The 14717-nt window shown below is 47.8% G+C and overlaps 1 protein-coding gene across 1 annotated transcript in view; it reads left to right on the top strand.

Annotated features, from left to right (window-relative positions):
- The first annotated feature begins 483 nt into the window (after positions 1-483).
- LRMDA (leucine rich melanocyte differentiation associated) overlaps positions 484-14717 on the top strand; it is a 693055-nt gene continuing 678821 nt past the window's right edge. Inside the window, exons 1-2 of the mRNA XM_057530603.1 lie at positions 484-709; positions 6737-6837. Of these exons, the coding sequence (XP_057386586.1) occupies positions 680-709; positions 6737-6837 (131 nt within the window). The 5' untranslated portion in view covers positions 484-679. The remainder of the gene's footprint in view (positions 710-6736; positions 6838-14717) is intronic.

Below are 14717 nucleotides of genomic sequence, written 5' to 3'. Positions count from 1 at the left end.
TAGCTGAGCCAGTGGTTTATTTATAGAAAAATTCAATTCCCTCCTGCTCCCCATGCAAATGGAAACTCCACCCCATCAGGTGTCCTTTCAATCTCTAAACTCCCCTCTTCCCCTCAAAGTTGGGGAGAGGAGTTCCCACCAAGGTGCCCCTCCTCCCTGCAGTTGAGGACAGTTATGTAATCCGGATTGTGACATGGAGGAAAGTCCTGGCTCTCCACACGGCCCTGGCTAACGGCTGCGATGGGGAGCCCGTGATGGGAGACCTCCCTGCTCCCCCATCCCCCAGTGCGCCCCTACCGACGCGCCAGGGCTCTGGGCATGAGATGGGGGCCGCTATTCCTGTTGCCCAGACCCTCCCTGAGCCGTAGGGTCCTGGGGCGCCCGGGGGCGGGGCACGGGGAAGCCCGGCGGTCTCGCCAGTGAGTCGGGCGCAGGCGCTGTGGGCACCTGTTGCGGCGCGCGAGGCGCTGAACAAGGCTCACCTGCGCGAGGCCCGGCCCAGGGCGGGCGGCGGGCGCACAGCTGAGCCGAGGTTCCGACGCCCGGCCCGCGCCTCGGGCTTCCGCCGGGTCAGCTGACCACCCAGTGCGGAACTAACAGCCGGCCCGAGCTGCCCGCCGCCGCCGCTGCGCTCCTGCTCCGCGCTCCGCACTCGGTACAGCGCGCCCGCCCCGTCGCCATGGCTGGGCTTGTGGTTAGTGGAGCTCAAGTAAGTCCGCTGGGGCCACCCCGCCCCCGCCTCGGCACAGTCGGTCGGGGGAGGGAGCCCTGGGGTGAGCGGCGTCCCGAGGTTAGACGGGGCTCCCTGCCTCACTGCAGGGGGCTGCGTCGGCAGGTGGGGAGTGGGTCCCTGCCCAGGCCTACCCGAGTTTGGTGAGCACAGGCTCGGTTTTGCGCCTGGCACACCTCCTGGGTGGGAGGAGGGGGAAGGCGCCCAGGTCGCCCGGGTCCCCTCCAGCCCCGGCGCCCACTGACCAGGGGCCAGCCCGCGGACCTCTCCGTCAGGCCGAGTGGGTAGTAGCCACAGCCCACGGTACTTTTCCGGGCCCACAAAAAAGTTTTAATTCTTTCATAACCAGAAAAAAAAACCTTGGTTAAAGAAACGTTTTAATATATTTGTCTGTACACCAGTGCAGGTGTAGAATATAAATTGTAGCTATGGGTTCCCCCCCCACCCCGCCTTACGCCATGGAGGAAGGAATCTATGAAAGACAGTGAAAATCATGATGCATCCCTGCAGGCGCTGGGTTGGGGGGTTCTGCTGCAGACTTGCTTCGGCTTCTGACCGTAGGCCCCTAATCAGAGGTGGGTGGAAGGCTACAGTTCTCCAGTTTTATTTCGGCACCTGATTTCTTTAACAGGCGTCCATGGGGAATGGCAACACTCCAGTTTCAACCCGAGGTGATAGACACCCAGCTTTACTTGCTGCCAGCCCTGTAGTGAAGCCTTAGGTGTTCTTAGTCATTGCTGGAGGGATGAACTCAGCCACTGTGGAGACCAGGTGCCTTTTACTTGCTGGAGAAGCCAGGTGTCCCTTTTAAACTCTGATTAAGCCAGCCCTCCTCCTTCCCACCTTTCCCTGCACACCCTAGAGAAATGGTTCTGAGGTGTTGAAGCTCTCCCCTTGGATTGCCTAAGGCAGGTAGTGTCAGGCAGAATTAGATTTTGAGGTTACTTTTGGGCTAAGGGAAGGTTTCCCCTTCTCAGAGTTCAGAAGGGAGCAGGCCAGGGAGGTACCAGCCTGGGAAAGAGGTTAAAATGATGCATCTTATTTAGCTGGCAGGGAAAAGGGGCTTTCTGGGAGTTAACAAGGCTGCCAAGGGAAGGGCTGGAGGAGAGGGCCTCTGCCCAGGCGGGGTCCCTGACCCACCAGAACCTAGGTCTCTGCATTTCAGACCCAGGATTCTCTGGGTGTAGCTTCTTCCAGCTTCATGGAAGACTTGGCAGTGGGGCTGCGCCTTCCTGTGCCTCCCTTTCCCTTTCTCTTCCCCTGTTTCCCAAACTTGATTTTTTTTTTGCACCCCTTGATTTTAACACATCTCAGACTGCCCAAGGGCATTCACTGACCTGTGGGTGAGGCATTTTGGGTCCTTAGGGACAGTTCTAAACAGATGGAGCTGCCAGGGGAGGAGCTGAGCAGGCAGGTTGGGGAAAATGCCCTTGGTTCATTAGTGCCCCGTATTCTAAACCTCCTAGATCAGTGAATATGAGTGGTGGCCCTGGGGTTAGGGTCTTTTTAGCATTCTCCCCCTTGCAGCCATTATAAGATACAGCACCTTGAATGTGTATCACATGGTACTTCTCAAACTCGGGATCCTTATAAAGGGGGGAAAAACCCCACTTGCCGTGAGTCCACAGTATTACTGTTTTTATTACACTATTGCTTAAGTATACAAACATAAAACCAGATAGAACTTTTTCTAAGTTCATATTTAGAGACTTATAAGCCCCAAATAAAGGGATGGCTTAAGTGTAAAAATGAAAACCATAACACCCATAAAATAAACACTTTAATGAGATGGGTGATGTTTTGCTGAAACTCGGTCACTGCTTTCAATGCTGCTGTAGGCTGACGGCCATCGCCCTGGGTTTGAGGAGTTGCACAGACCTGTAACACCACACGCTCGGGGATGAGGTGGTCCTCCCTCCACTTTTCTCTGTAAAATCTTTTAGCCTGGATCTGACTCCATTTGGTCTTCTTTTGGCTTGAATGCATCATTTATATTCAGTACGAAAGCCTCAATCTTCCTTTTCCACTAGCTTAGGATAATTAAAGTAGTGGCATTCATACAACTGCAGGTATAAATGCAAACTTGAAATTTGGGTACTGAAATCTCATACCTGAGAGACACTGGAATAAGAAACCCCTGCCACAGGGATATTGGTCTGATTCAATAACTATTTACCCAGTGGCCACTAGGTGCCCAGGACAGGGCTGTGTACTTTAAATATGTTAACTTACCTCATTCCTCAATTTTAACTTACATTACAGGGTAATATGTGACTCATGGGGCTGTTTAACCAGGGTTGACTAGTTAAGAGCCAGGTGGTAAGCTTTTAATAAATGTTAGTAGTTACATTATTCTTAACACCTTTGGAGGTGGTTAGTTTTTAACTAGTTTATAAAAGAGGAACAGACTCCATGAGATTGTGACCCATCCAAGATAATACGGTTTGTAAGCAGCAGCACAGGGACCCAAACTCATGCCCAGAGCTGTTTCTACTCTCACAGAGCTTCCAGTACTGTGAACTTAAAATTAAGAATCCCTCACCCCTGGTTGGGGGCAGGCATCCTAAAATAATCTCCTCTCAGTCTGGCTACTACGGAAAAGTTCAGGAGCCAGACCATCCCAACTGCAAAGAGAAACCCTCAGTGTTCTGCAGTTTGGTAATTTTCTGCAGCTTCTGCTCAGAGGAACTGGCTGTGTGTACATGTGGGTATCCCGCCAAGACATTCTTGTTTTTCTGTCTGGTGTTCCTCTCTGTAAGGGTCTTGAACTTGATATGTTTTCATTTCCCTGATAATGGTGTCCTTTTCTGTTGTAATTCCACACAGGGTAGAAGTCTTGGGGTACATATTACATAAGGTAGGCAAACTAAAAGTACGAAACTTTGTTCTTCAGTTCACCCAAAATCAAGATAATTGACTAAATGCAGTGACTTCTCATTTTGGATGGGCTCTTGCTTCTGTGCCCTTTAAGATCTATTAAGCTCTGTACCCCTCCTCTTGTTTGGTGAAGATGCAAACTATTTTTGACCTAGCTCTTCTGGCTTCCTGTTTTATGTTAGGTGGTCCCATGCTCCAAAAAGTTTCCTGACATCCTGAGAGGTAATGTCTTCCACTCAGGAGCACTTCTTCTTCTTCTTTTTTTTTTTAACTTTTTAAAAAATTGTATAACTATATATACATTTTAAAAAAAATTTATTTCTTGATTTATGGTTGTGTTGGGTCTTCGTTTCTGTGCGAGGGCTTTCTCTAGTTGTGGCAAGCGGGGGCCACTCTCCATCGCGGTGCGTGGGCCTCTCACTATCGCGGCCTCTCCTGTTGCGGAGCACAGGCTCCAGACGTGCAGGCTCAGTAATTGTGGCTCACGGGCCCAGCTGCTCCACGGCATGTGGGATCTTCCCAGACCAGGGCTCGAACCCGTGTCCCCTGCATTGGCAGGCAGACTCTCAACCACTGCGCCACCAGGGAAGCCCCAGGAGCACTTCTTAAATAAGTTTCTCCTCTCATTATGAGTGTTGGTTGCAGTGCCTGGCAGTGACTGCTTGCTGCTTTTAAGCCTTTTCCAGCCAATTTGAACCCTTCAACATGGTTGACTTAGCTCACATCTCAAAAAGCTTCCAGTTTACCATGAGGGTGGTCTAAGAATGCAGATGGCTTATCAAGTTGGTTTTCTTACTAAATTTTGGAGACTTGGTCTTCAACTCTGTGGAATAGGAGCAAGTTGTGCTTTGTTTAGTTCTCTTGGGATATTGCGCTGTTAAGACCATGGAATAAAGCAAGCTGATGGGAGTCTTGTTAGACATGTTGTGAATGATCCGAATGCTTCATGGTGATAGCTGTCCTTGGTGTTTGTTTGCTCTGAAGTGGAATCCTACAGAAGAAAAAGGGGAGCAAATATCCCTCTTTCCCCAGGCTCTGACACTCTTCTGGGGCCTTCCACATGCTGTCATGAGGTAGTTCTAGACCTTTCAGCTAGGAAAACTCATTTTGAAGCCGAAACTTGATGATAGATGCACCACTGGATTTTGTTGAAGAAAATCCACATCCACGTGTGGATATTTAAGAATTCCATGGCCTGCATGTTGGAAGTCCTTATTCCTGGTGCAAGGTGTGGTCCAGGCTCTATCATTAAGAAAGATGTATTATAGTGGGCAGGCCTCTGGAGTCTTAGTTTCCCTATATAAAACATGAGGGGTTGTGATTGAGTCTCTACTAAATTTAGTCCTTGATGACCCTATGAGGAAAGAACTCAGTTCCTACATTGAAAGCTCAGCCTCTCTGCTTCATATATAGCAGAGGTCTTGAATGATTTTGATGTGTACAAGATGGTGGTGCATTTTGGGTGAAAGGGATGGGTTTTCAGGTGAGCACCTTGGGCCTGGGGACCAATGTGAACATATAATACAGAAGAAGCTGCTGATGGAGTGGACATTTGAGTGATTGACATCCCTAGATTCTCCAGTCTCTCCTTAGTGTATAACTTCCATCTCTGCTTGGAAGCAGAACTTAATTTGTTACACAAGGAGTTCTGAAGAAAGATGGGTCTCGTGTAGGAAGGGGAGAGATTACCATATTTAACTTACAGCTCTTTAGTTTCTAGCCTGTATCTTCCTAAGTCAAAATAATTTTATTGGAGTCAGCTATTTTTCTGTCCCTTATCCCCACTTTGTCTCCTCCAGGAATGAAGTTACTGAAGGAGAGTGAATACGCGTTGTTGTATCATCAACAATTGGTCCCATTGGATAGGACAGGGTTGAGAGATGACCTGAAAAATTGAGGGTGCTAGGGTGCAGCGTGACTTGTATTAGCTTGAGCCATATGAAAGTACTGTTGTGTAGTTCTACAATGATCGAAATATTAGTAAATCATACAGTTTAACCCAATACCTGAGGATGCAAGAAAAGGCCACCGTATTCTTGTTCTCAATTAGGAATCATAACTTCCCCACCCCCCTGGACACCTCTCTCTCATTCCAAGACATCCTTGTCTGTATGTGTAGAAGAATGAGGGTTTGCAGGGGGAAAGGATCAAGGCTACAGCCACGAATTTCTGCCGAGCAATTGAAGGTAGGGTCCTTTAGTGGGAAAGCGTCATGTACTGTGACCCACTGGCCACCTGGTCACTGGTTTGTCTTACTGGTTTTGGAATTAGTTGCCAGTCCTTCCTGCAGTGTGCTATTTGTAAAAGTGAGTTTCAAAAACTCAGTGCTTGGAGCAGTGAGAAAGCCCTCTGACCTTGTCACAGTCAGAAGTTTTGGGATCAAATTTCAGTTCAGCCTCTTAATGTTTGGGCACACTCTAGGTAAATAATAATAATAATACAATAAGTAAAAGAATGCCTGAGGGAACAGCTCTGCAAGCAGAGTGGGGTTGATTGCCAAAGGATCCCTGGAGGACAGAGTCTTGGAAGCTCTGGCCACCCGTCATTGCCCCGTCGCCTTGAGTCAGCTTCGTTCAGAGTGTGGAGGACAGTTTATACACGGTGGAAATAGGATGGGATTGGCGGTCTGGGGAGGTTTTTTTGTCCAACCCTATTTGTTCCAGCACCCTGCAGGTTGAATGCTGGTAAGTGCATCTGCTGTGTCTTTTATGAGGTAATGTGCATCACAGGGTATTTGGGGGAGGGTGGGAGCAGAGGGGAAGCAGGAGAGCCAGAGGGGCAGCTGTTGGGAAGGCCCCTGAGCAAGAGGCTGATTGCTGTGATTATACCAGCGTGCTCTGACGTTGGTTTTTTTTTGGGACATCTGAATCAGGCCAATTTCAGTCCAGTTTCCATTGTGCTGGGATTAGTCTCCATCGTGCTAAGTGTACCAACAAAGGGGAGCTGTTGGCAGAGTCCCTGAAGCCCCCAAAGCTGATTTGATCAGGAAAACAGCCACACGTGGGGCTTCTCGTGTGTGAAGCGTGTGTTTCAAGTTGCGGAAGCAATCATCGGATCAGTGACGCAGGGCTGTGAGCAGCTGGGTGATTTCCGTTGGCCACAATTGTTTCTGTTCCATTTAATTTCCAGGTGTCCTACATAGGCCAGGACTGCAGAGAGATTCCAGAGCACCTCGGCAGGGACTGTGGACATTTTGCAAAGAGGCTTGATCTGAGCTTTAACCTTCTGAGGTATGTAACCTTCACGAGATGCAGACCAGGCCTGGGAGGCCCAGTCCCCCTGGTAACGGCCTGCAGATAAAAGTCAGACATCCCAGCTCTGCATAGGGTACAGGGGTGTGAGACCTGTGGAACCGCACCCCAAAGGTTTGACTCTGCTTCACATGGTTCTCTGCTCCCCTCTTTGCGCCGATGAAAAAGCAGCGAGCGTGAGCATCTTCGGTCTCACATGTGTCACGAGAGGGCCGTCAGTGTCACTTTGTTCTTTTCCTTTCTCACTGATGTCCGTGCAGACGAGTTAGAATACTCTTGGGGAGAAAGTGAGGTAGAACCAGCAAGTGTTTTGGGGGTGTTGAGGAATGCTTTCCTGGATAACTCCATCGCCCAAAGATTTGCCAAATCCCAGGTAGAGTGTTTTTGTGTGCTTTTTTTTCTTTGCCTTTTTATGAATTGGAACTTTAAATATTTGTGATGATGATTTCTCCCAGATGGTATTTCAAAGTAATTCCAACACTGTTGGCATGGGGTAGGTGGGAGGGAAACTTGAACAACTGTTCCAAACTTGGCAGAGAAGGTAAGTGTGATCGTCTGTATTATTCCAATGGAGAAAACAGTTATTTCATTTCTTCCTAAAAGATTTTGAATTGCGACTGGCTTGGGGGCTTCGGGGAGGGAGCTAGGAGGTTCTCGGAAAGCAGGTATCAGTGGGACAAATGGGCAGGGATCTGGGTGGTGGCTTTTCCTAACGAGGTGGTTCCACACAGAGGTTTTTCCTAAGTGTCCCCGTGAGAGCCATGCTGTCCTGTGAGGGGAACAAACTGTCTCAAGGTGGAAGGAGGGGTGAGGAGCTGGAATCCCAGCCCAGGGCTTCTGTACTTTCCTGCTTCCATGCTGCAGAGTGTCTTCTGAGTCGGGACACTTGGGAATTATGGATTCCAGGGAAGATGGACAAAATTCAGGGCTTTAAGGCACCAGAGGGTAGAGGGGACTTGAAGCTAAGCCAGCAGAGCTTCTTGGGCTGGTGCTCAGGAACTCACAGCTGAGATGCATGGTCTCCAGGGAAGGGGCGTCCAGGGAGTTGTGTTGGAAGAGAGTGGGCGCTGTGTGCTTTCTCTCCCTGACTCCCAAGGGGTTTGTATGCTTCTGGAGAGATGTGGAAACTGAAAAGTTGCAAAGTAATAGAGCGATGAGAGGATGCCAAACAAATGCTGACTCTAAAGAAACAAAGGATGGTTTTTGGTCCCTACCCAAATTGGGGACAGAATACACAACCTGGACTGGACAGCGCCTGAGACACGGGCGCCCCTTAAATAGCTCCCCAGGACAGACTCAGGCAAAGGGTTCCTCGGGGCATCGGAAGGAGTTCTTCCCATGTGACCGGCCTCCGGGGGCTTGGGGCTCTGTGGCTCGGGCAGTGGCTGCTTTGCTGCTGGGAGCCCGGATGTGGGTTTGAGGAGGCTGGGCCCTGTGAGGGAGCGTGTCAGCGGTCACAGGGCACGGGGCTGGGCTGCCAGCTCTGAGGAAACAGCCGTCTTTGTCATGCTCCGGGCCCTGCCTCCCTTTGGCAAAGAAGGGGCTGGAATCCTGGGAGGTGTGTGTGTGCCGAGCGAGCTTGGTGGCGGGCGAGAAGGGGCTCTTGGCTCTGAGGGGCTGGATCTAAGGATTTATCACGGGAAATGACGGGTCCTGGAGGCAGGAACATTTTGTGAGAAGGAGGTCGGTGGAATAAATTCAGAGGGAGAGGAGTTAAGGTTTTTATTAATTTTTGTTGCTGTTGAGGAGACAGATTTCTGTAAGTGTTGAGTTTGAGGAGTGATCCCTTCTGGTCGGGAACCTGTTCTTACCCCTGTTGTGGTCAGTGTGTGGGTTATAGCTGGGTTGGGGCAGGGATGAAGTCTAATGGAAGGGTTTATATTAGGACTTATAAAGTCAGAAGGTATTACAGACCACAGTGGAGAAGAGTAACCCTGGCTTGACATGGTTATGTTGGGATTGGCTCATCTTTGATGGTCTTATTAACCTAACTCGGGGGTGAAGGGAGGTGGCACTATTTATCTTGGGTGCCAGAGGAAGATGCAAGCTTACTCGGGTCCTGGTCTCTACCTTCAGCTGGATAAATATTCAAAGACGACTTAGATGCCTAACTAATTTCTCTTAAAAAAATGGGGGAGGGGAGAGAAGGAGGAGAAGGGAAGAGAAAGATAATAAACTTACCTTCCAAATAGACGGGAATGTGACAGATGTCACTAGCCCACCAGCCTGCAGGGATCATCATGCCCAAAGGAAATACTGTGAATCCCCATCCCACCTTCTGTAGAAGGTTTTTTCCCAGCCCTGCCTTACTATTTCCATGGAATTTGGGGGAGCATATCACCCTGTATTTGCTCTCCACCTGGATTCACCATAGCTCCCTGTTCTAACTCTCTCTGCTCTGTCTGCTGTTCTCCCTCTTGGTAGCCTGTCTGGCCCCACTTGGGACACCCCCTTCATCTCTCTGAAGCCCAACACAATGTTACTGTGTATTATGCCAGTTCAAAGTGTGCTGGGGGCGATAGGGTGGTAATTGTTGGATGCAGCAGGAGACGCATTGGGCTAGCATTGTTCCTGGAAATCTTCTGGGTACCCCCTTGCCCTAGAGACCTTCTCCTTGGCGATTCCTCTCATTAGGATCAGGTCTCCTGCATGTGACCAGGTGCCCATCTTTCCTAGTCACTTTCTCTGCTTTCCAATGTCACTTATCTTCTTTCCAGAGCTGCCCTCAGAAACACAAAATTCTTCTTACTCTGTTATATTCAGAAAAATCACCCCCCTCCTTTTTATAGAGCATCTGTGCAGGCTTCCTTTTCTCATCCGAAGAGTCATATCCGGGTATTGCCTTAAATGGATGAGAGCCACTAATACAAATTTTGCTAATCTCATAAATCACAAAATCAGCTGCAGTCTGTTTGTGCTTTAGAGTACAGCTTGTTTTTAGGCAAGGAGTTCTATTTATTCATTTCAAAATATTTAATACGTTCACATGGCACAGTCTTTAGGAGGAACAAACATGCAACCAGTGAAAAGAAAGTCTCCTTTACACGTAAGTCCTTTTGCCTCCTGGTTCCCATCTGCACTGCTAACTACTGGTAGTTGATTTTTGTCATCCTCCAGAGATATTCCATGCATATACTAACATGAGAATTTCTCATGTGGCCAGATTTATATTACTTCTTGCCAAGATGTTAGTTAAAACGGAGGCACCAGGCTTCAGTTAACCACTTGTGATAGGGACATCCTTCTCTGTTGTCTATTAATTCATAGCCCATCATCGTTGTTAATTTCATTCATGAAAGTGATGTTTCTGCTGATTGTCTCTATGGCCACCTGTTCATGCTGGAGGGGAGTGTGGTTATGGGTTGATAAGCTCTGACCTTTTATTTTTTCTTCCCATTACACCTTAGGGTCTTGTCTCCTGCGTTAACTATGGTGACTCCATCTCTACCTCAGTTGGGTTGTCCAGTAGTAAACTATGCAGAAAGTCGTGGAAGTTGAGACTGTCTTGCTTCTATGACTCTGTCCTGGAGGGAATTAAAGTCCCTGGCCAGTATGTTCTCTGTCGGGTTGGAAAGGGAAGCAAGACAAAAGGTCCAAATAAAATTTCTGGCTCCCTTAAAAGACTCAAACATTCCTTACCTGCTCTCTCAGCCCAGACCTCATTCTTCCTGTTATGATGAAAACCAGGTGAACTGCAATGACCATGAACTGGGACCAGCTCGCTGGACATGATTCTCAGGTGTAGGGTCCTGCCATCCCCTCTTTAATGGGCATATTAGGTAACAGCCAAGAGGAGTGAAGTTTTGTCCCTTAAACTTAGATGCATTAATGATCATGAATCCAGTGTTTACATCTGCATGACATTGTACTTTAGGTTTTATTTTTTGAAGACAGTCTTGTAAATAATGAAACCAACAATGATCAATTTAGAAATCTTGAAAAACACAAAGGTATGGCAGAAACCCTCTTTCTCTCAAATTTTCACTGATAATCTTACCACCCAGGAATCACCATCGTTAACATTTTATTGTCTTGGAGTCTTTCATAATGCCAAATATTTTTTAAATGACGCTGTTGCTTACATTGTGTTGGAAGCATATTCCCATCTCAGTAAATATTACAGTTTTTAATGGTTTCTTATTTCTTAATGTTGGACATTTAGATTGTTTCCAGATTTTTACTGTTATAAATATCTCTATTATAAATTGCCTTGTAATACTCATTGATGAATGTCTCTGATTAGTTGTTTGGGGCAAATTCCTGGAAATGGAATTGTCAGAGAGCCTTGATACAGATGGCAGATTGCCTTAAAGAGAGGTTATACCGATTTCTGCTACCAGGAGTATTTGAATATCCATTGTCCCAAACTCCTACTTGAACTCGTTTTTGAGGTTTTCATATTTTACTTTACTTCCGTGATCAGTACAGAGAGTCCTCTGGTTCCTTGATCGAGGCAAAGAGATCTTGGTAATGAGTTGTTCCAGCTTTCATTTTCCTTCTCCCCTAGCTGGGAAAGGGCAGTGTTCTCTCTGGTGGCCCGTTTCTCTCCCCCAAGGGCCTTGAGTGGGTTGGGTGGGTTGCCTGCTGAGCTTGTGAACACAGTGGGCAGAGCAGAGCTCCCATGGCACACGGTGATAAGCACATCTGTGTCAATCTGGCAATAAAATTGAGAGGGCTTAATTGATCTATGGCAACAGGAAGCTTACGTTTTAAAAATCATTGGCAGTTGTATATTACTTAGCATCACTCTGATAAATGTACTGGATGGGAGAATTGCTTAGGAGAAACTTACTTAGGTGGGAGCTTGCTGCTTCTCTGGCTTTGTCCAGGATGACAGTGATGGGCTGGGGAGTTTGGGCAGCTCCAGTAGAGAAAGGGTGGCTCTGTCCTCCCTGCCAGGCAGTGAGGTGGACAACTGGTACACTGTCAAATCTTCGAGGGGGGACATACCACCATATCTATGCCTATTACTAACTGCTGGACAAAACTGGGCCTGTTAGCTTGCTGCTCAGTTGGGAAAATGGGCAGTGTAATGAGAGGAGCCAAAGCTTTGGGGTTAGGCCACCCTGGCTTGAAATCTTAGGACTGTCACTCACCAGTTGTTTAACTGGCCTTGGGCTAATTACAAAAATGTTGAGTGTGTAACTGTGTGTAAAGTGCCTAACAAATTACCTGGCACATAATAGGTCTTGAGTAAGCAGAGCTATGGTTATTGCTTAAACATGGTGCTAGTGAGGCTAAAAACCAACTCTTAGGGGCCCTCCACAGGGCCATTTCACTCTCTGGTAGTCATTGGGGTTCCTCACAAACATTCAAGATTTCCTCTTTAAGTATATGGTATGTTTGCACATCTTTGCACCCTTTGGTATAACCAGTGGCAGAAACTTGAAGAGCCAGTGCATAATTTGCCACTTTCTCTTCTGCTTGCTGTGGTCATCAGTCTTGGGTTCTGACCATAAATGACCAGAACCCCTTGCTGACCTATGTTGGATATAGGTTGTAAACGAGAAATTTGTGTTACAAGACGTGAAGTTATTTAATGCAGTGTAAGCTAGCCTGTTCTAACTGGTACAAATACCTTAGTTTTCCAGCTGTCTGACATTGCATAGGCTAAAGCCCACTCATCTTGCTCACATTTTTCATCCTTCCCAACTGGGAGCGTTCCTTTGTTCATATCATGGTAGGAATGAGTAAGAGAGAGAACTCCCCGCCTAGACTCTTAGGAGAACAGCTCGAAGGGCATGTTCTGTTGGTGTTGGGTCTTCATCAAACTGTTTCTTTGCAGTCATGGGCCTTGTTCATACTTGTTTTCAAAACCCAAATGTAGTGGTCTTACTTGGGGAGCTCACTGATATCGGGGTTGGGTTGGCAACAGAGCTCATCAGGTTGGTGAGACTTGAGAGGAAGAGATGATGATGGGAAAGATAGGCTTTAGGAAGAGAAACTGTTAGTGAATTTTCACAATAGTTCTAGGGCCTTGATAAGCCCTGAGTGATTCAAGGAGGCGAGGGTCTACATATGTTGGAAGCAGTGTTCTCTCTGATCTGGGCAATGCTATGAAAAGCACCTTTTTTGTTCCAAGAATATTATTGGCCATTCTAGTGTCTCCGGCTACCAGCAGAACATACAGTCAAAAGGTGAAGTGGAAAATGACCTGGCAGGTAATGTTTGATGTCTCGATAGCAAGACTTTGATTTCCTTGACTTATGACCCTTTCTAGAGTGACCTTTGTGACTGTAGAACCACAAAAAACAGTTTAAAGGAAAACAGGAAGGGAGGGAAGGAAGATGACCCAAGGGAGCAGGTAGGAAGCCACTGCGAGTGAGGTTTATATGGTACTTTGCTGCCTCCCTCCCCCAAGAATGTCCTGACTTCATGGATTTCTACCCTTTGGCCAGAAAATAGGGTATTGAGCCACAGAGTGTAAGACTGAGCTGGGGCAGTGGTGCGCCTTTGGAATGAGTTGACTGAGAGACTGTGGGGCTTTCCTGAGGTGAGCTTTCTCATAGATTGCGATGTTCCCTATGACTCGCAGTGTGGTTTAGAAAGGGCTTTCATAAACCTTGTCTCCATATTTCCTACAATGTTGCCTGCAGGATGAGAAATTCGTACACTTGTTTAGTAATGCCTTTTATTTCTCATCTCACCCGTTTAAGTCCTTCAGAGCCTTCGGTTTAATTTTCCTTTTTTTGTAAAGTTTCTCTCTCTGAGCCGTTTGGAACTTGGGCCCCCCGCTCTACCCTCTCCCCCTGCCCTGCTCTCTGCTCTGAGGTCATTGCACATGGGGTGGTGTTGCTGTCTGTTGTCAGGGTGGCTGTTGGAAGCAGGGGTGATTTTCGGGAATAGGGGGAGAGACCGGAGAGTTTCACCCGTTCAGACTCTCTACTCACTGGCCTTCTGTCTTCTAAACCATGAAGTTCTATCTAAGTTCTACTCGACTAGCATTTAGTGGGTGAGGCCTGGGGTGCTAAATGTCTTGTAGGGCATGGGACAGCTTTAGACCAAAGAACCCTTCCTCCCCCACGCCAGCTGCACCCTGAGGAAGACCTCTGAGTCCTGTAGACGAGAGCTGGGGAATGGCTCCCTTCATGAAGTAAAGCAGCCTTGCAGATGAGTACCCAGAGGTGACTTGCTCGGCCCTGCAAAGGAGCCCAGGGACAAGGGGTCAAACAAGTGACATTAGACATCATGGTTTTTTTCCTTATTAATACATGAGCAATATTATAGAGCACTTGCTACATGCCAAGGCTGGGCAGAGCACCTACCAGGTGTTAGCTCGTTCAGTCCTCCTAACAGTATTTTACAATGTAGCCACTGAGGCCCAGATAGGGGTAGAAATCTCCCCCAGATCACAATGATGGTTAAATGCTGGGATTAAATGGCCCTGGTGGTTTGACTTCAGCTTTGCAGTTACTCTAGACTGCTTCTCATAGTATAAATCATTGCTTTCTTTGTGCGAGAAGATGGGCGGTCATTTCCAAGCCTATATTTCCTTGGGGGCAGGGGAGTTTGTTATATAAAATCACAAGCAGCCTGAGGAATTCACGGAAGCTGGGTCAGTCAGAGTGGATCCTGCAGCTCCAGGTTGGAGACCATAGAAGCCTCAGGGTTGTCTCTGTTGCATTTCCTTCTCTCTCCAGTTTCTCCCACACCTTCCTGATGTGCAAAGTTTGGTGACCTCGTGAGGCCTGGGCCAGCTGGGAGTTGGGGGTTCCCAGAGACCTCCTCCTCTGCTTTTATTGCCCCCTCTGGGTTACGAGGCATGGCTCAGATGGTCACTGTCAGGGCAAGAAATGGCTCAGCATTTGCCATGGCTCTACTGTCCCGGCCTCAGGATGGGGAACCTTGAGACGGATGAC

The sequence above is a fragment of the Balaenoptera acutorostrata genome, chromosome 16 (genome assembly GCF_949987535.1).
Source record: "Balaenoptera acutorostrata chromosome 16, mBalAcu1.1, whole genome shotgun sequence".
NCBI lineage: Eukaryota > Metazoa > Chordata > Mammalia > Artiodactyla > Balaenopteridae > Balaenoptera > Balaenoptera acutorostrata.
The sequence above is the reverse complement of the archived record's forward strand: the minus strand, read 5'-3'. Positions and strand labels throughout refer to the sequence as shown.